Below are 21,739 nucleotides of genomic sequence, written 5' to 3' on the forward strand. Positions count from 1 at the left end.
ATGCAGATACTCGGTTAAAACGGAGAAATGTCAGCTGTTCGTTTAAACCCCGTATGAAACACATTATCATAAATGCAACCATATCTACAAGTGAACGTGGTTTATCGTTAAACGTAGATGCCCTTGGAGAAGCAAGAGTGTTTAATCTGAAAGCTGTATTTATAAATTTCAGATAGGCTAATAAAAAGGATTACCTTCTCCGCCATCTTGGTTCCCCCACTCCCAGTTGGCTCCCCTGACCACTTTGGCCCCCACAAAGATGCCCTGCAGTTGCAACTTGGTCGAGCCCCTTCGAGGAGGCAGATCGATCCTAAAAACACAATCATGAAAAATATTTAAACATGCGCAATAATTGTGCATAAATTTTCATCTAACACGGACCGAATTTCACTTTACATCAATACGCGTTTCAAGACACTGGGCCCATCTTCAGTCTTGGTACTAGGGTATCTTTGGTATCAAGGTGGTCTCACCCTCTTGAAGATGGTGTCCAATGCCTGAAAACGCGTCCATACCCAGCTAAACATAAATAGGCTACTGTTTCAAAAGTTAAATGTGATACCTATTGGATTATTACCTGACCTACAGTTCAAGTTAAGATAATAAAGTGAATTGAAAAAATATAAAGGAGCTCTGAACGAAACTGAATCTGTTTTTATTCTTTAAATAATCTAGTGATAACAATGAACAATGATTTATTATTATTAAAACCCTGCCCCTTACAATTAAGGAGCAGTGTTTTAATAACAAAAATTATCATTGATCCTTGTACAAATCCGTGGCATTACAATTGTTGAATAAATTATTCCATTTTAATCAAAACTATGCGATATTATTGAAATAATGTACCTTGTTACATCATTTTCTCAATTCAAGTAATCTTGATAAAGTCCACAAACACTCTTCACTAACCCAACAATCTTGACAGAAAAATGTCATATTTTATTGATTATTATTAGAGGTTTTGAAAACATATCTCAAAATATACGGTATTATTGCATAAAATTTAGGATTAATTTACTATACAAGTTGATGTATTGAAAAGAATATACAGAGAGTTTCAAAATGTTCTCCAGGGTTACGAAAATTCATTACAAAAAACTATTCGGCTCAACTCACATTTAAGCGACTCAGGTCGAGAAGAGACTCGACTTTAGTCGAGAGCATGTGTTTTCAAATGGTGACAGTCGCGGAGACTAGAATCGACTGGTCTGAGTGTTACCAATTTGAAAACACATGCTCTCTCTAAAATAACTGTCCAGTACCCGTGAAAAAAACTGTTTGAATTGATCTTTCGTACAGTACTTGTTTCATTATTGTAAGTGGAAGGCTCAACTCACACTTAACGCGACTCAGGTCGAGAAGAGACTCGACTCTAGTCGAGAGCATGTGTTTTCAAATGGTGACAGTCGCGGAGACTAGAATCGACTGGTCTGAGTGTTACCATTTGGAAACACATGCTCTCGACTAGAGTCGAGTCTCTTCTCGACCTGAGTCGCGTTAAGTGTGAGTTGAGCCTTCCACTTACAATAATGAAACAAGTACTGTACGAAAGATCAATAATTCAAACAGTTTTTTCCACGGGTACTGGACAGTTAGTTGACCGTTTGCCCGCTAGGTGTAGACAAGCTGACTTGGCGGCCACATATTGAATATTTGACTGGTAAACTCTCTAGAGTTATATATCTTTTACACAACTTAAAAGAGCATGTGACCTACATGTATTTGAGATCAGCTTACTTTGCGTTTTTCCATAGTCTGCTATCATATGGAATTATTTTATGGGGAAACTGTAGTGATATACGGAGTGTGCTTGTACTCCAAAAGAAAGCTGTTAGAATAATTTCTAGTGCACAATTCCTTGCCCATTGTAGACCTCTGTTCATGGACATGAAAATAATGACAGTAATAAATGTTTATATTTTTAAGGTTATACTGTATACAATTGACAATATATCTCACCTTGAACGTAGGCAGGACATACATGAGCATTTCACTCGGCATCGTGAAATGATAAATGTACCTTTTAACCGACTGACGAAATCAACAAAGAGCTACGAAGTAATTGGGATCAAAAGCTACAATAAGCTATCAAGACAGGTGAAAGACTATCCTATCAGCGTTCTTAGACGTAAGCTTCAGGAGTGGCTGGTTGGACATCCCTTTTATGTTATTACTGAGTTCCTAGCTTTGAATGATGGTTCAATTCATTTTTAAGTTAAATGTATTGCGTATTTTATTATTGTAAAGTTCTGTTATTTATTGTTTACATTTTATATGTATATGTTGTATGTGTATGCAAATAACGATTGTGACGTTGTCTATTGCTTTTTTTCAAAGTTTAATGACAATAAAATATTATTATTATTATTATTATTATTAGTAAACTTTTTTGCGCGATCTCTTGTGAGGCTGTGTATGGACCGTTCTTTTTTGCAGAAACGACAGTAAACGGCATGACGTACCTGGACATGTTGCAATTATGGCTTATGCCTCAGCTATTAAATGAGTTCATTTTCCAGCAAGACGGTTGTCCTGCCAATTTTCATAACGAGATTCAACGATACCTTAACACAGCTGTATAGGACGCGCATCTAAGAAAGTCCAACAACTTTTTCTGTGGCCACCGAGATCACTAGACCGCACGCCATATGACTTCTTGCTCTGGAGCTATGTGAGAGACAAGGGTCCATATGAATAAAACCAGAGCAAATGCTGATGAGCAAAAGCATTGAGCATAAGGTTTTGCTCATGAGCAAAACCTTATGCTCAATGCTTTTGCTCATTTTTATATGAATAAGCTTTACCTTGTACTCTTACCTAATGCTCCTGAACTCTGGAACAAATGCTCACGTATTTTAAAGATTTTTCATCAGCTGATTCGCTTTTGTAGCCTTAATTTGTATTTATAGCTCACGGAAGCGCTAAATATGCAAACAGGGGGCACCGCTTGTGTTTGCGTCGTCTGCTCTGTTTTCTATTTTATGAATACAGTTTTAGGTTAGTTGAGTTTAGAATTTTGAAATAATAGCGTGAAAAAATGTCATCTCTATAATAATCTTCAGCATATTCTTATAATATCAATAGCCTTCTTATAATCGTCTACACTCTCATATTCTTAAATGCCTATTTCCTATTTTGTGATGGCTATCTTTATAACAGGTAGCTTTTGTATTTATTCTTTTGTAGGAATAATGGTGATATAATTATATCATGGTTGAATCTAAAAAGAGTTTTATAGTTCTACACTATTGGTTGTGATAGTATTTGGTATAGTTTCCTCTTCCTCATACGAATTAGTTGATCCATTTTACTATGAGCAAAAGGTGATAAGCTGCTCTAGACTAGACTCACCTTTTTTGAAGCATTTGCTTCAAAAGTTGAGCAAATGCTCTAGTTTATTCATACAATTTTGAACAAAAGCTTTTACTTTTGAGCAAATGCTCAAACTATTTTTTTGATGAGCATGAGCAAAAGGTTTTGCTCACGTTTATTCATAGAAAATGAAGCAAATGCTCCATATTTTGGAAGTATGAGCAAATGCTCAACTATATTCATATGGCCCATTGTCTTCACCCCACCAATGCCGACCGATATCGCTGAGCTGAAGAATCGCAAAATAATTGCGGTCAACTCTATTGAAAGAGACATGTTAGGGCGTGTTTGGCAAGAGCTAGACTTTCGAGTTGACGTATGCCGTGTTACTAAAGGAGCACACATTGAACATTTATAGATGTTAAATAAAAACTGTTTGAATCCCTGCATCTGCATGTACAACTTTCATTAAGGTAAGTGGAATAGCCTTCCCGTAGTGAATTTTCGTAACCCCGAAGAATCTTTTGAAACGCTCTATACAAATTATTGCATAAAATTTATGGTCAACTACCTACCGGCACACAAGTTTATGAATATACACTACTAGCCGTCAGGCTCGCTCCGCTCGCCGTATCCGTCAAGTCACGACACCCGACTGGATCGTCCAAAATGAGATCAGCGGGCTCGCTTCGCTCACCTGCATTTTTCATTTCAGCATGCTTCATTCCATCAGAAAGTCAAAATACTTCCTCGCTCGATTCAATCACCGATTAATTTCAATTATTTAGTGAAATTTGAACATTTTCTGTCTATTACTAGATGAAAGAACTGAGAAAACGCAAAAAACCGCTAATTTTGGGCGTATCTTTGGCGTTATTTCAAAATCCTTCTAACACAACATTATTACACCCCAGCTGAGCTTCTGTACTAAATTTGAACAACTTCTGCTCATTTGTTCTCGATAAAGCTGAGAAAGCGCATAAAAACACTGGAAGAACGCAGATTTTGGGCGTATCTTTGGCGTTATTTCAAATTCCTTCTAGCACAACATTATTACACCCTAGCTGAGCTTCTGTACTAAATTTGAACATTTTCTGTTCATTTGTTCTCGATAAATCTGAGAAAATGCAAAAAAAAAACGCTGAAAAAACGCTGGAAAAACGCTAATTTTGGGCGTATCTTTGGAATTTTTATCCAAATCCGTTCTTAGTGCGCCTCTAAAGGGACAACTGAACATACCTACCAAATTTGAACGTTTTTGGTGGATTTTTAGTTCTGCGAGTGAGTATATAGGCCTATATATACACGTGATATATATATATATATATATATATATATATATATATATATATATATATTATATATATATATATATATATATTATATATATATATATAATTGCATAATTTATATATATATATATATTATTGCATAATTTATGGTCCACTTCCTACCGGCACACAAGTTTAACAATAAAGCAATTTTGATAATATAAATTACTAACCCGAGGGAATTAGCCGTGTCGAATCTCTGAAACGGGTGGTTGATATCATGTTGATCTGACATATAGCATTGGAAACACAGGTCGTAGTCATAACACCTGGTGCACTTATAGCGTATGCCTGCAATACCCTGTTTCTTACAGCCATCGCAGACTATTGTAGCGTGACATACACCTACAAACAAACAAACATAAACAAAATTATCTCTATAGTTTCTTGTAGTATTTTAAAAATGATAACCTCTGGAAGGACTTTAATTAGAAATGTATTTTGAACACAGATAATCACTGAACAGGTTGTTTTTTATTGATAGTCAATATCCTGTTTTTACAGCCATCCCACACTATTGTAGAGTGACATACAACTGAAAATAAACATGAACCCATTATAATATAGGGGAATTATCTCTAAAATGTCTTAGGGTATTTAAAAAGGATTAATTCTAGAAGGACTTTAATTAGAAATTTAATGATATTCAGTACCCTGTTTTTTATAGCCACACTAGTGTGGAGTGACAAACACCTGAAAACAGACATAAACACATTATAATCTCTGGATATCTCTAAAATTTCATAGAGTATTTTGAATAGAATAACCTCTGGAAGGAGTAGAATTAAAAATTTGAATACAAATAATCACTAAAAAGAGGGTAGCGTATATTATTTCTGAACACTTATACAGAGTAAAACTTCAACAGATAGCCTATCTATCTATTAGGGTTGAGTGTAAGAGAGGGCCGACTGCGCCTTAACTTTGTCCTTCTAGGTCAAAAATAAAGGCAGTCATTCTATTCTATTGCCAACCGTTTTTTAAAAGCAGTATAAAATCAAGAGTGTTCTACAACTTTGATTTGCAAAGGATAATTATATTTTCCTACAGTTACGTTGAAAAGTGGCCATTGCTGCACTGATTACAGAACGCAAAGAATCACTTTTCCGCTCTAGTGCGGGAAAAAATTTTTCCTGCACTCCAGATTTGCAACATGGCAACGCAAAATAGTTGGTGGGTTATATGGAGCACCAGTGCAGCAAAATCAAAATTAAGTTGGTAACTATAGTGTGGTGGTGCACGTTATAAGATTCTTAATCTGGTGGACAGGCACAGTGGATGACAGCCACCACCCACACACCACACAGCCGCTATTCAAACACACATACTACATTCTATTTTATTTATTAATAATGAAATTACACAGATTTACATTTGATGGATTTCAGGCAATTTTACCCATAATTACCCACTTTTCATATTCATGGTAAATGTAGGAAAAACTTAATGTGAAATACGTGCGCAAAGTTCCTCTGCTGCCCTCAACAAACCATTCCGTTGTAAACGTTTCAACGTTTCTTTCGGTGCAGTAAACTGTCACTTTGCGCACTAGTTGCACAAATAACTAATCTGATAGAGCACACAATACAATAGTTAAATGGAAAAACAGGCTATTGCCCAAAACTTCTTCTATTTCTTAATTTTGTCTCAAATCGTCCAAATATTATGTAGATTATGTCCATATTAATTTATACACCAAATTAATAGATGGTTCAACTTATAGACCTATGACAATTTGTCATTAATAGAGAGTTCAGTGGTTCACATGAAGATTTAGATGAAGCTACAGCTTTGTGTGGGTTCTTTACTAATAAATTATTTTAATGGCATGTTCACATTCAATGGGTATATATGCAAGTATACGCATTGTTGCGTTCAGTGTGAGCAGCTACAGACATGTCGTCACATCGTGTTTCAATGGCTTTTTCCAGATTTTGTTTCTCGGCTCATGCATGATCTCACTTGCACTTGCACGGTATACAATCAATATATCTGGCTCTCCCTGTTGCACGCAAGGGATAATTTCCACTTGCTGACAAGAAGAGAAGACAGACACTCCTACAACACCAGAGGAAAAGCGAAAATAAACATCCCTTTCTGCAGGCTGAGTAAGAAGAAGGATTGTTTCCCAATACTAGCCCGGAGGATTTACAACGCCTTACCTGACAGTGTGAAGAACTTGGACGACAGTAGCTTCAGAACAAAAATCAAAAACTGGTTAATAGAGTCTCCATTCTATTCAGTGGAGGAATACTTTGAGGTCAGGCCATTAGAAACATCAGCTAACGTCGAGTGATAATTAATGTAATGCATACAGGCAAGGCCATCTTGAAAAAGTTTAAATATTACTATTCTTAAATGTTTTTTATATGTTTGACTAAGTTTATAAACGTAAATAAGTGTTTATTACGGACATAGTTGTATGTCAACTCTACGACAAGGACCAAGTCAGGTCTACTTTCTGACACAGTCAATCCAGTTATCTGGTCATGACTAAGGAGAGAAGTATGAAGTAAGTACATACACGCATCCAATGTGATCGTACCCTTATTTGAAAGAATGTAACGGATAATAACAACTTTGCTACTAAGTCGTTTTCTGCTATCTTTACCAGGCCAAGGGTCCTTTATGGGGTCTCACTGTATTGCACCAATGGGACATGAGATAGGCCTACCAAGCAGGATCTCGGACATGCTCAACTTTGAAGCAATTTAGCTCACCTAGGGATCTCATAATATTAATTGTTATCATTTGTACGTGTCTAGTAGGGGAGAATTAGCCATTTTCCATTGCCAACATCTAAAATCTAACTTTGGATCTCATGGCAGTCAAGTTCTTAAACAATCACACTTCCAACTGTATTGTCAAGAGCCTGTTGCATTAATTGCGGTAATCTGAGCAATCAAATGTAAAGCTTTCTATGTAGAAGTAGATCTGATATTGATGCTGGAAGAATTCATTCATTTCTACTGATTATAAGCTTGAAAGTTGAATTATTGTCTCAATGCAGTACATGCTAGTGATTGATTAGATTATTGTCTTTATTGAGAGCGTAGTTGGAACTTCAGGCCATTTCCTCCACTCAACCTTATTTGGTGTGAATTTAAAACTAGTCTTGAGAAAATAATGAATCTTTTTGAAATTTGGGGGAGAATTTTAAAATTTTTTTAGTGAGCTAAATTAGATAGAGCTAAGTGCAGCCAAGATTTTTCTAACCTCTCTTATTTACAATCAAGAAAAGGTCTTGAGAGTACACTATTTGTTCATTACAGGCCTAATCTTTGTGGATGATTTATTTTAAATCAGCAATGTTCCAGTCTCTAAACAAACTTGTTCTTTATAAACAGGTCAGAGTCTAAGAATAAAATTGCTTGCTGTTGTCAAAGAGAATGGGCTGAGTAGGCTACAGTGATTACTAGTTTTATGACTAATTAGAAATGTAGATAGGTATTACATAAACTTACCAGCCGGAGCGTTATCAACTATTCTCAGGTCATAAGCACCTTCAAATCCAACCCGATAATTTGTTCTGGTACCAGAGTCCCATTGGACAACAACAGTTTTGTCGGGCGATTCTTTGCTTCCCAATTTGCCGATCTCAATAACCGTTCCGCAATGTCCCTCACCGCCATCCTGCATCTGCCATTTCCAATCAGGGCCTCTTACAACCCGTAATCCTACTTTTAGCATGATAAATGCGTTGGTAAATTCAAATTTCAATATAATCTAAAGCGTCATGGTAGACTGGCAAAAATTATCACAACTTATCCTCATAGCTGGTATTTTCATAGTCAACAAACACTGCAAACAAACCCGTTTTTGGAGGAAATGTAGCTTTGAAATCTAACTATCATTGGAAATTACGTTGCTTTCAATTAGTTGATAAGATAAGATTTAATTATTAATGTCTCCAATAGGAATAAACCTTGAACACTTTCAGTGTTTACGTTTTTCAAGCTTCAACACGCAATCACAGACTAGACAGCTTTTGTGAAAAATCACAATGGCGACTATGCGTCAAACCAGCTGATTCCATTATTACTAATTGAAAAAAAAGTTTGAAATATAAAAATAATGATTAGTTTCTACTAAACATTATTGTTCCAAATCAATTAAAATATGTTAAATTTATATAACCAGAGATTATTGAATGAACATGAATCAAAGATCCAAAGTCACTTTGTCAAGAAGGTCCCTGATTCTTAGCTTCCAGTAAAAAATTGCTCGAATGGAAAGTAGCTCTTGACCTCTTCTCCGATATATCTAATACAAGAGTCTTAATTCACTCATAATATGAGTATATAATATAATAATTATTATTATTAGCGTATGGCTTTGAATGGTGGGGAGACCCAAGGGTAGTTCCAGATTTCTTGAAAACATCTAGAACCACTCCGGTTTACAAGAAGGGTGACCACCAGAGCCTAAACAGCTACAGGCCTATATCCATCACTCCAATCTTTGGTAAGGTGGTTGAAGCGGTCATCAAGCCCCAACTTGAGGACTTCTTTGAGAGGAATAACCTTTTTTCAAACATGCAATTCGGTTTTCGCAGAGGGAGGTCTACTTTTGATGCGGTAAATCGGGTTGCTGAACGGATTGGTTCAGCATTTGAGGATGGTGAATCCCTAGCACTGACTCTTTGTGACCTAAGCAGAGCATTTGACTGCGTTGACCATGGAATTTTGTCTGATAAGCTCCATTACTATGGGATTGTGGACTCAGCTTTGTCTCTATTGAATTCCTACCTGACTGGGAGGGCACAAGTGGTGTCTCTTGGAGGAGCTTCTTCCAGCCCACTTTCTGTGAATTTTGGAGTGCCACAGGGTTCAATACTGGGACCAATCCTGTTTATCATAATGATAAATGACTTGGACAACAACGGCTCGACTCTGCTATTTGCTGATGATACGTCCTTATTGTCATCTGGAGTGGACCTACAGCATGTGCTAGAACTGTCAGCAGAGCATCTCCAATCTTCAACCTCATGGTTCCAGGCAAATCGCTTTCAGTTGAATGAGAACAAGACACAAAACATAATCTGCAGTTTGTCTCGCAGCCTGCCAGCTGAACAGGACCCTGTAAAGCTGTTAGGGTTTGTCTTGGACTCAAAACTGAACTGGGCTAGCCACATCCAACAAGTGACCAGGAGGCTGTCGCGAATTTGTTTCTTGTTGCTGAAGCTGAGGGGACATGTGACAGAGGCATATCTGGTAATGACTTACCATGCACTTTTCCACTGCCATATCTCCTATGGTCTGCTCATGTGGGGTCATTCAGCAAGGGTGGTGGAAGTACTTAAGCTGCAGAAACGGGCTGCACGGATTATAACTGCTAGTGAACATCGAGCACACTGCAAGCCCCTTTTTGTAAGACTGGGTATTATGACAGTTGTCAGCCACTTCCTTCTTCTCTGCCTGCTGCATGTCAAGAAGAATCAGCATGGTTTGTTGACTCGGAATGATGTGCACCATCACAACACTAGGCATCGAGAGCTGCTTGACATCCCGAGGGTACGTCTTCAGAGGTCGCAGGTGTGTTATGGGAGTGCAGCATTACGCTACTTCAATAGACTGCCTGCAGGAGTGAAGCAGTTGGATTTGCGTGATTTTGAGAGAGTGGTGACCGGATTTATGAGAGTCAGAGCCTACTATGAAGTGCGTGAATACATGAGTGATGATCTGACTCAAATTTTAACTACTTAGTCACTTTCTGCCATCTTGATCTTGACTTGAGTATGAAAGTGTTGTTTTTATTGTGTAATGACACCATCGATCCCACAGATGTGGGTAATGGATGAAGAAGGAGGTATATAAGGTATATAAGGTACCTCGCCGTATATTAATAGTCCAAAGTTCCCTAATGAGAAACCTGACACTAATGATATAGTGAGCACAATACTTTAAATAATTTACACTTTTCACTTCGGAATAAAGTTCATTTTGATGTTAAAAAGTCCAAACATATACAAAACCGAAACAAAACACAAAACCACTAAGCCAAATTTAGAAAATATTGAATTTAGACAATAAATTTAGAGCCGAAAATTTATAGCACATAACAATTTTGCCATGGCAACATGAATATATAAATTTATCATTATAATATAATAATATTATTATTTATAGGGCTACTGCAATAATAATATCATTATAGTTAAAATTAAATAAAAACAATCAATTACTTTTTTTATATTTTATTCAAGCACTAAGAACGTGAATCTCAGTAGATATCATAAGTTGAGAGTATAAAAATGAGTGGAATCCTCAGTCTTTGACTGTGTGTCACATGAAATTCTTGTACTATAGTGAGGTCCACGTTATAATGGCAGTGGAGAAAGATAGGAGAAAAACGTTGCCGATCCTCTGTCTTGTCAATACCTTCTATAAACGGTAGCTGATTCAGGTTTATTGATGTAACACCAACTTTTCATTCTCGTTTGAAATAATCAATTATATTTTATCAACCAACAAACTATATTTTTCAATAGGTAGTTTTATAATGAATTTTCATAATAAAGATGAAATGTTTCGTCAATCATTAATTCTACATTGTTAAAAGACGATATGGCAAAAGAGCAGAACGAGAAAGAGATAGTGCTATTCGTTTTGTTGAATAATGGACAAGGATAGCAATACCACTGCTAATCAAACACTGCCATTATAACGTGGACCTCACTATAGGAAAGATTGATCGTTGTGGTTTAAAGGGAGGTGTTCCCAGACCCTTAAATCTTATTAAATATAAGACTTAGAAATTGTCAAAAAAAGACACCGATTTATTGATAGTTAGTAAAGTAAGATAAAGTAAATTGGAGATTGACAATGGTGTAACAACCGAAACCGGTCTTTCAAACTATCAATAAATCTGTGGTTTTTTGACAATTTCTTGGTATTTTATTTAATATGAATAATTACCACAAAATAGACTTATCAACTACACAAAAAGTGAAAGTAACCTTAGATCTTATTTGAAAAATCGAAGACAGCTGATCTCCATTAGAGGTGCAACATCAAGAGCTCAACTGGTGCGACGGGGTTTCCCACGGGGGCCAGTGCTGGGTCCTGTGTTGTTTTTTATCTGGAGGCAGGGCGCTGGAGTTCGCTGATGACACAATCATCATAATTTCAACTGGCCAAGACCCAGCTGCAGCACAACGGTAAGCTGACAGCCTGTTTGAGGCAGCTGAAGTCAGACAGAATGCTTTTGAATGTGTCACAATCTGCAAGAGATTGGCAAAGATCACCTAACTGCTGCCAAAACTTACACAGATAATGAGCAGGCCCTACCTTGTGACTGAATAATATTATGCTCTTTTCTATTGCATTCTCAGCTATGGTCTGCTGCTCTCAGGGCCGCCCAGAGGGCAGGGCGACCGGGGCGGTCGCCCCGGGCGCCGCGGCTAGGGAGGCGCCACGAACGTGTAATGATTACCGCCCCGACATTATCACTTCAAGTACCTTTATTTCACCTTCACGTTAAAAGTCTTGAACCATTTTCTTATCAATCCATTCCTATGTATAACTCATTAATTATATGTGTAGTGTGAATTGTGGCATAAACAATAAAAACTTGACGTTCACTGACTAAAATTTGGTGAATACAGTCACTCTACGCATAGTATAGGCGTATATTTTCGCAGTCATTGAGTGAGCCTGTGCGCGCAATGCTCCTGCAACCTGCAAGTCGTCATTGGTCGCTTTTTTGTCCCAAGCTGGGTGATAAAACATCTTATCTTATACTCTTTTCTAACCTTTGTATTTTGCCGGCTAAAACCTATTTATTTTAAAATTTCCGTTGATATTCCTAAATAGAAAATTTTTCAATAAAAAATAAATTAAATTTTCAATTTAAAATAAATAGAAGATTTTTCAATTTAGGAATATCAACGGAAATTTAAAATTAAATAGGTTTTAACCTGCAGAATACAAGGTTAGAAAAGAGTATAAGATAAGAAGTTTTATCACCCAGCTTGGGACTAGCTATTGATATTGTTGATCAAAAACTATAATTCATCAGAATTGATTTTTTCTTTGAAAATTACTCATTTTTGAAAATCATAACTCAGTACTTATTGGAGCTAAAGAGTTGTGAATGATCTCATTTTATTCAGAATTTTATAATCTAAAACAAAGGCTAGAGCAAATTTATTATTACTGGATTTGGCAAAAATAGCTGAAAACTGAACTGAAAATACGAGGTTCTGGACTATTTTTTCCTGAACTTCTCTCATGTATCCACATAAGATATTGAAAAATCAGAAGTAGCCTACAATATAAATTGCAAGCACACCTCCTTTTTTATGGCTATATTGACTGGACTAAGAAGTTCCTGTGACAGCTATAGAGGAATCAACTTGGCTAAACTCTGCTTACAAAATATATAGCATGATTATCAAGGAGAGGATGCAGCCCATAATGGAAGCTCTCCTGGAAGAGAAATGTAGCTTTACTTTTAAATAATACCTTACCTTGCTATACTTAGGAGGGGGGGCGCACATCAAAATCTCGCCCCGGGCGCCTATTAATCTCGGGGCGGCCCTGGCTGCTCTGGGGACATGCTTTGGCTTGTCATGATGTCTTCCTTCTGCATGAGAAGAAGAAGAAGAAAAAGAAGAAGAAGGAGCTTTGAACATTGCATTTTTGAATGGTCATATCTCCTGAACAGTAGTAAATTTTGCAAATATGATTCCAGATTCGTGTTTCTCGCATCAAATATCATAAGATCACAAAGTTTGAGCAATTTCTATATTTCACAAAAATATTGATGTAATCCATCGTGAAACACACTGAAACAAAAGGTATCTCAGATTTGGCTTGAATTTGCACCATAGATAAAGCTCGACCTGAGAAATGTAGGAGACAAATTTGGCACCCCCAGCTACTATACAGAGTGAGTTATGAATCTGCAATCATAAAATTTTCAAATGGTCATATCTCCTGAATGGTAAGGAATTTTCCAAATATGATTCCAGATTCGTGTTTCTCGCATCAAAAACCATAAGATCACGAAGTTTGAGCGATTTTTATTTTTCACAAAACATTGATGGATTCCATGGACTAACCATCGTGAAGAAGAAGTAAAAGAAGAAGAAGAAGGCAATTCGAGTGGTGACTCAGTGCAGACCTCTCTTCACAGCCACTGCAATAATGACCGTGATATAAAGTCACTATAGTCACTAAGTCTAAGGCCTATATAGTCACTATAAGTGTACCGTACTTGTGTGCTGTGTTTGCACATGGAAACCTTGGGAAGTTTAGTACAAAAAGTGCTTACCATGACCACAGTACAAGACACATTGGATGTGCCTTTATTCCGCCGGCTCTCAAGAACACGTGATGCATTGCCTGCTGACAGAATCCAAGGTCAGGGCAGTGGACTGTGAATGATAGTTGGTATAAATACCTACAAATAAATCTTTGAATTCTGTGCATAAAAATACTGATAGCTTGAAGTGTGGTAAGTACGCCAATAAAAGACTAAATGAATCAACAAGATAAGATTTAATAATAATAAGATAATAATAGGCAGATGGCCACATACAAAAAACAATTGTAAGTAGATCGAGTCAAATATCTTGGGATCAATAAAATAATAATAGGCAGATGGCCACATACAAAAACAATTGTAAGTAGATTGAGTCAAATATCTTGGGATAATTACAACATGATAAAACGTTAGAGAAATACAAAATTTAAATGAGATTAGGTCAATGACATTAATGACCATTGAAGTCTGACAATAATCGAAAAGGTAATATTAATGATACCTGAATTGTGAATATAAATTGAGTGCTATAATGAAAGTTATTGCTGCAAAGTTCAATCTTAATGATTTACAAAAGGAATAATAATAAATGACAATGATTTACAAAAGGAATAAAAAATGACAATAAGCTGTAAATAGTGCTCAACAAGTAAAATACATAAAAATATATGCGGCATAGGCCTTCAGTGATTTGAATATCAAGATAGACATCAATCGAACGATAAATAGGCGTCAGTGGCCTTAGAAAATCACTTGTAAAGCCAAGGGTAGCTGTCAAATCCAATGAAATAGTTGCTACTATTGAATACAATTATATAGGCGTCAGTGGCCTCAGAAAATCACTTGTAAAGCCAAGGGTAGCTGTTAAATACAATGAATTAATAGGCGTCGGTGGCCTTAGTGAATTGAATGTCAAGAAAGACATCAATAGAACGATAAGTAGGCGTCAGTGGCCTTAGAAAATCACTTGTAAAGCCAAGGGTAGCTGTCAAATCCAATGAATTAGTTGGCGTCAGTGGCCTTAGTGAATTGAATGTCAAGATAGACATCAACAAAACAATTAAGTAACACATAAGTAAATGAAAATTGAATAGAACGATTTACGTAACCTGAATAAAATTTTGAAGAGGAGATGCAGCCAGGCAGACAGGCAATGACTCCGCAATACCCACAGGAACAGGACATCAGCAAGCGATGACGTGATCTGGCCATGTGATGACAAACATGGAAGCGTCCACCACAGCAGGCAAATCCCCCAGTGGAAATGAGAACAGGAGCAAGTAGAATTCCAAACGAATAATCTGACCTTCAAGTTGTTGAATTTTTTGAATAATTTCCAAATGGTAGAGATGATGAACTTGAAAGTTTGAGTTTCAAGAGGTGAAGCCAATCGTTAGAAGAATGGCAATTGAAGCCCACACGAGGTTGTGAACTTAACAAAGTTTATCAGCGTAAATATGCAAAGCAATCAATGAATAATTGAATCACAATTGAAGAATAGAATAAATGAATTAATTTGCAGAAGTAATTCACACTTTAAAAACGTTCCGTAGATCAAATAAATAGCGATAAACGCCCACACAAGGTTGCAATTTTTGACAAAGTTTATCAGAGTAATATGCGAAGCAATCGATGAATAATTGAATCACAATTGAAGAATAGAACAAACGAATTAATTCGAAGAATAATTCACTTTTAAAAACGTTTTGTAGGTCCGATGAATATGGATAAAAGGTTTAGACCGAAAGCGTAAATGCGCTCTCGACTAAGAACCATTGCAAAAGACAAGAAGACGCTACAATGCTGGTCAGAAAAAGGAAGATGCCGGATGTGTTTGAAACGTAGGTAAAACGTTTGCAAACATATGGTGAAAAAGTAGCAAATATCTAGAAAGTAAGATGCCTAAAGACAAAATAAATTCCAAAAAATTGAATAATACAAATATTAAAATTGAAACGACAAAATAACACGACTAAAAGTATAGAAAACCAACTTGATTCAAGCAGTGCCAAAGAACCGTGATGTGACGTCACTGGTCAGCGCAGACGGACAAAATGACGACATGATGTCTACATAGTAGCGGAACGAGTAACAAGTGAAACCGTTCCAATAAATGCTTTGTCAGATTTTACACCTGCCTTGGCCCTGCGAGTCTATAACAGGCTGCCAGATGGAGCGAAAGGATTTCGGTCCCAACTCAAGACCAGGCTTGCTAACCACCCATTCTACTCTGGGGGATTTTTTTGAAAATGACTTAATGGGCTTGCTCTAATCAGGCTCTACCATCTTGATTTCTTAGTTTTGTGTGTGTATATTTCATAAATTGAATGAAAAAGACTTTTTCATTCAATATGAATGATTACCACAATATCAACTTCTCAACGACACAAAAAAAAAGATTTCTTAAATTCATGATGCAACCTATCGGGCTGTGCTGACATTGGTGAAGAAGGAGGTAATTCAACATATGGGCCTATTCCATAAAATATGGTGTGGCGCACTCACACAACTTTCCTTGCCGTTATGAAAATTGATCACCTGACACTAGTGTTCCCACGCATCTCAAGTCTACTGTTCAAAGCTCTGAGCCAGCTGGTGACAAGACAATAACACTGTAGATACACGAGGTCTGCTATCTCTTCATAGTGAATGATCTAATAGAGTCAACAGTTGCCAACATTTTGCAATTGAATAATCACATTTTCTCGATTTTGAGCTTATTTTCAATTTTAGGTGAAAATGCTACTAAACATTAATCGTAGAAATTTTCATGCTCAATCTTTTCCACTTGATTTTTTTGTTTAAATTGTATCTAAAGCTTGCTAATTGGGAATCTAAAATCAAACTTTGCATAGATGGGGCGGAGCTCCTGAAATTTTTACAGATATGGGACTTGTGACAGTTGATAGATCTTTCCAATTACTATTCAAGGTATGAGTTTGTTCAAAATTGTTGGAGCCGTTTTCGAGAAAATCGCGAAAAACCCTCTTTTTTACGACATTTTCGCCATTTTAGTTGCCATCTTGAATTGCATTTGATCGAAATTGTTCGTGTCGAATCCTTATAGTGTAATGACCTTAAGTTCCAAATTTCAAGCCATTCCGTTAATTGGGAGATGAGATATCGTGTACACAGACGCACATACACTCATACACACACACACACACACCACACACACCACACACACACACACCACACACACACACACCACACACACACACCACACACACACCACACACACCACACACACCACACACACCACACACACACACACACACACACCACACACACACACACCACACACACACACACAACACACACACACACCACACACACACACACACACACACACACACAACACACACACACACACACACACACACACACACACATACAGACCAATACCCAAAAACCACTTTTTTGGACTCAGGGGACCTTGACAAGTATAGAAATTTGGGTACCTTAATTTTTTTCGGAAAGCAATACTTTCCTTACCTATGGCAATAAGGTAAGGAAAGTAAAAATTGTTACCTATCCTCTCAAACTTAGAGTACCCCACCATCAAGGCCGTAGCCCACCATCAAGGCCGTCTATTACATAAAAAACTGGAAACGCTTCAAATGTGCAGACTAATATAGAGTGCACTCTGTATAACATAAAAATGTTATCTAATTTATGAAATAGAGAAGAAATTGCATCCTCTAAATTCAAAATATTGGTATACCTACTGCTCTACTCTGGCTACTCAAAAATTCAATATTATTATAACTGATTATAAAGCAGCGTTTACACCAAAGTTATAAACAAAATGTTAATAACTTAATCCTTATAGATTCTATTAGATTGAACATAACTTATCATACAAATGATGAACATATGTGTTTGTCAAGTTCCATTCAATCTAATAGAATCTATAAGGATTAAGTTATTAAGATTTTATTAAATTTGGTGTAAAGACAGCTTAAGATATCTAAACGTTGAAGCATGAAATAGGGAAAATAGATTAACTTTGTTGTAGTTTTGACACTATGTTACTTTGTAAATATTTAAAAAACACGTTTTATGATGAAATAAGGAATACATTTTTTTACTTTCCTTGCCCTATTACCATAGGTAAGGAAAGTATTGCTTTCCAAAAAAATTTAAGGCACCCTAATTTCATGTTTTCTATACGTTTCAAGGTCCCCTGAGTCCAAAAACATGATTTTTGGGTGTTGGTCTGTATGTGTGTGTGTGTGTGTGTCTGTGAACACGATAACTCCATTCCCAATTAACCGATTGACTTGAAATTTTAAACTTGAGGTCCTTATACCATGAGAATCCGACAATAAGAAATTCAATAAAATTCAATTCAAAATGGCGGATAATGGCTAAAAAAACATGTTTTTCACGGTTTTCTCAAAAACGACTCTAACGATTTTCTTCAAATTTATACCCTAGATAGCTATTTATAAGCCCTATCAACTGACATAAGACTCATTTCTGGGAAAATTGCAGGAGCTCCGTAATATTCCTGGAAAGAATGAATTTTGTTAAATTTTCTCAAAAATGACTTGACCGATTTTTTTCAAATTCATACCCTATATAGTTATATATCAGGACTATTAACTGGCATGAGTCTCCTCCCTGAGAAATTAACAGGGGGTCTACCCCATCCTTGAGAAATTTACTTTGTAACCTCCTTCTCGTGCGTGAGGTAGGTAGGTAGAGCAGTTTATTCAAAAGAACACATGTCGATATTTTATTTGTAGAACAGCTGTTTTGACAACTTTAAAAAAATCCTCAAATTTCATAATTCAAACAAAGGAAAATGTACTCTGAACACAATAACAATAGTATAATCGTAGTTTTAATTATTTAGCTGCCAATCGGCATAATGTTATTCCCCTAAATTATCCTCGTTAATGAGGCTAATAGATCAATGAGCAAGGAAAGTTGTGTGAGTGTACCACACCACGGTATTTAGATGAAAACGGTAGGGGTCATGGAATGTGTGCGCAGTGGCCAGCCAGCTAGATTGCGTCATCGCCACCAACCGAGGTTTTTAACACTTATTGGCAATTTATGAAACTTTTTTATTAGAAACAGATGATTGGATACTATAAAATGACGTCAGCTACACCGGAAATTTAGCACAAACATGCGCGTGACACCTACCGTCTTCTTCTATATACCGTGTACCACACCACATTTTTTAATACAGCAACCTGTTGATCCTCCTCAGGAGTAAAATACATTCCTCATTCCACCATAAAAGTAAGTGTTTTTTTTTAAATATTTATAAAGTAGCACAGTGTCAAAACTACACCAAAGTTATTATATACTGGAAAACAACATCAAAAATAGATTATTCTTAATCTAAGAAAAATATTTTTTGATTTTCATCTCCAATTCTTTTAAAATGTCTTATTAAATGCTTAAGAAGCTAATTATGTTAATTTGCTATTATACAGGGTGATTCTTAATTATGGTAAAATAATTTAATACGTGATAGTAGAGGTAAAAATAAGAAAAAAAGTTTTTATAAACATATATCCATAAACGCTTCATTAGCGAGCTATACAGGGTGAAAGATTTCGCCCGGAATTCAGTTCCTCTGGTGAAATACACCGATACTGAATTGTTTGGGGACTAGTTTTTATAAACTTATGCTGGATTATCTGACTGTCAATACCACAAACTTTAAATGGAATATTATACTATATATAGTATATTGGCTGCCAATACCAATTAAAGTGGTATTGACAACATCTGTGTATCATTTTTTCATTATGGAGAAATACCACAATATCTCTTCAAAACCAATCAATTTATTATAGAGGCCTTCAAGGCTGTGCAAAGGCTAAAAATAAACTTCCTACTGGTGATATTTTTCAAAGTTTTTCGATTTGTATATCATCAAGATCCTATCAAAATGAAAAAGTTTTCTCAGGAAAAAATTTTTTTCCGATCATTACTTTTTGAGATATGAGTGCCTAAAGTTTACGTTTTTGTGACAGAACATTTCAAATTCGGTAAGAGATAAATACATGAGATTTAGAGGATAGATTCTTCATGGTTTTGTAGTAAAAGGAAAATGTACTCTGAACACAATAACAATAGTATAATCGTAGTTTTAATTATTTAGCCGCCAATCGGCATAATGTTATTCCCCTAAATTATCCTCGTTAATGAGGCTAATAGATCAATGAGCAAGGAAAGTTGTGTGAGTGTACCACACCAGATTTTTTAATACAGCAGCCTGTTGATCCTGCTCAGGAGTAAAATACATTCCTCATTCCACCATAAAAAGTAAGTGTTTTTTTTCAATATTTACAAAGTAGCACAGTGTCAAAACTACATCAAAGTTATTATATACTGGAAAACAACATCGAAAATAGATTATTCTTAATCTAAGAAAAATATATTTTGATTTTCATCTCCCATTCTTTTAAAATGTCTTATTAAATGCTTAAGAAGCTAATTATGTTAATTTGCTCACAGGGTGATTCTTAATTATGGTAAAATAATTTAATACGTGATAGTAGAGGTAAAAATAAGAAAAAAGTTATTATAAACATATATCCATAAACGCTTCATTAGCGAGCTATACAGAGTGAAAGATTTCGCCCGGAATTCAGTTCCTCTGGTGAAATACACCGATACTGAATTGTTTGGGGACTAGTTTTTGATAAACTTATGCTGGATTATCTGACTGTCAATACCACAAACTTTAAATGGAATATTACTATACTATATACTATATATAGTATATTGGCTGCCAATACCAATTAAAGTGGTATTGACAACATCTGTGTATCATTTTTTCATTATGGAGAAATACCACAATATCTCTTCAAAACCAATCAATTTATTATAGAGGCCTTTAAGGCTGTGCAAAGGCTAAAAATAAACTTTCTACTCGTGATATTTTTCAAAGTTTTTCGATTTGTATATCATCAAGCTATCAAAATGAAAAAGTTTTCTCAGGAAAACATTTTTTTCCGATCATTACTTTTTGAGATATGAGTGCCTAAAGTTTACGTTTTTGTGACAGAACATTTCAAATTCGGTAAGAGATAAATACATGAGATTTAGAGGATAGATTCTTCATGGTTTTGTAGTAAAACAAAAATTTTCTGAAAATATCAATTTTTTATAAAGTTATTCAATTTACTAAAAATGACCAAAAATAACTTTTAGTTGAGTTATTTTTGGTAAATTGAATAACTTTCTTGAAAATCTATATTTTCAGAAAGTTTTTATTTCACTACATCAACAATATCGTGAAGAATCTAGCCTATACAAAAGCTTACAATATAGCAAAGTTTCAGATGAAATTACATAGCATAAACTCAGAAATTAATTATTGAACTGTACAATAATACAAGATAATATTGTAATGCATCTACATAAATTGGCGGAGCTTTGGACATATCAATGTCCATTCTTTGGAAAGAATATTGAAAATTTCCTTCCCAGTAACTCTCTACCAAGATAGAGTGAGATAAAGAGAGAGAGAGAGTGAGTATGAGTGAGTGAGTGGAGGGGAGCAGGACACATAATGTGACTGGCAGTTATAACGTCACAACGTGAACAGTGTTTACGGAAATTCATGGATTTATCTCTCACCGAATTTGAAATGTCCTGTCCCAAAAATTTAAACTTTAGGCGCTCATATCTCAAAAATTAATGATCGGAAAAAAATGTTTTCCTGAGAAAACTTTTTCATTTTGATAGGATCTTGATGATATACAAATCGAAAAACTTTGAAAAATATCACCAGTAGAAAGTTTATTTTTAGCCTTTGCACAGCGTTAAGAAATATGTCATTCTGTATCCTAGAA

General features: G+C 35.7%; 1 protein-coding gene across 1 annotated transcript in view; it reads right to left on the reverse strand.

The window, feature by feature from the left end:
- LOC111060182 (E3 ubiquitin-protein ligase MIB2) overlaps positions 1-8,628 on the reverse strand; it is a 66,308-nt gene extending 57,680 nt beyond the window's left edge. Inside the window, exons 1-3 of the mRNA XM_039425287.1 lie at positions 8,111-8,628; positions 4,820-4,991; positions 195-310 (exon numbers count right to left, since the gene is read on the reverse strand). Of these exons, the coding sequence (XP_039281221.1) occupies positions 195-310; positions 4,820-4,991; positions 8,111-8,336 (514 nt within the window). The 5' untranslated portion in view covers positions 8,337-8,628. The remainder of the gene's footprint in view (positions 1-194; positions 311-4,819; positions 4,992-8,110) is intronic.
- Between the last annotated feature and the right edge of the window lie 13,111 nt (positions 8,629-21,739).

The sequence above is a fragment of the Nilaparvata lugens genome, chromosome 3 (assembly GCF_014356525.2).
Source record: "Nilaparvata lugens isolate BPH chromosome 3, ASM1435652v1, whole genome shotgun sequence".
Classification (NCBI taxonomy): domain Eukaryota; kingdom Metazoa; phylum Arthropoda; class Insecta; order Hemiptera; family Delphacidae; genus Nilaparvata; species Nilaparvata lugens.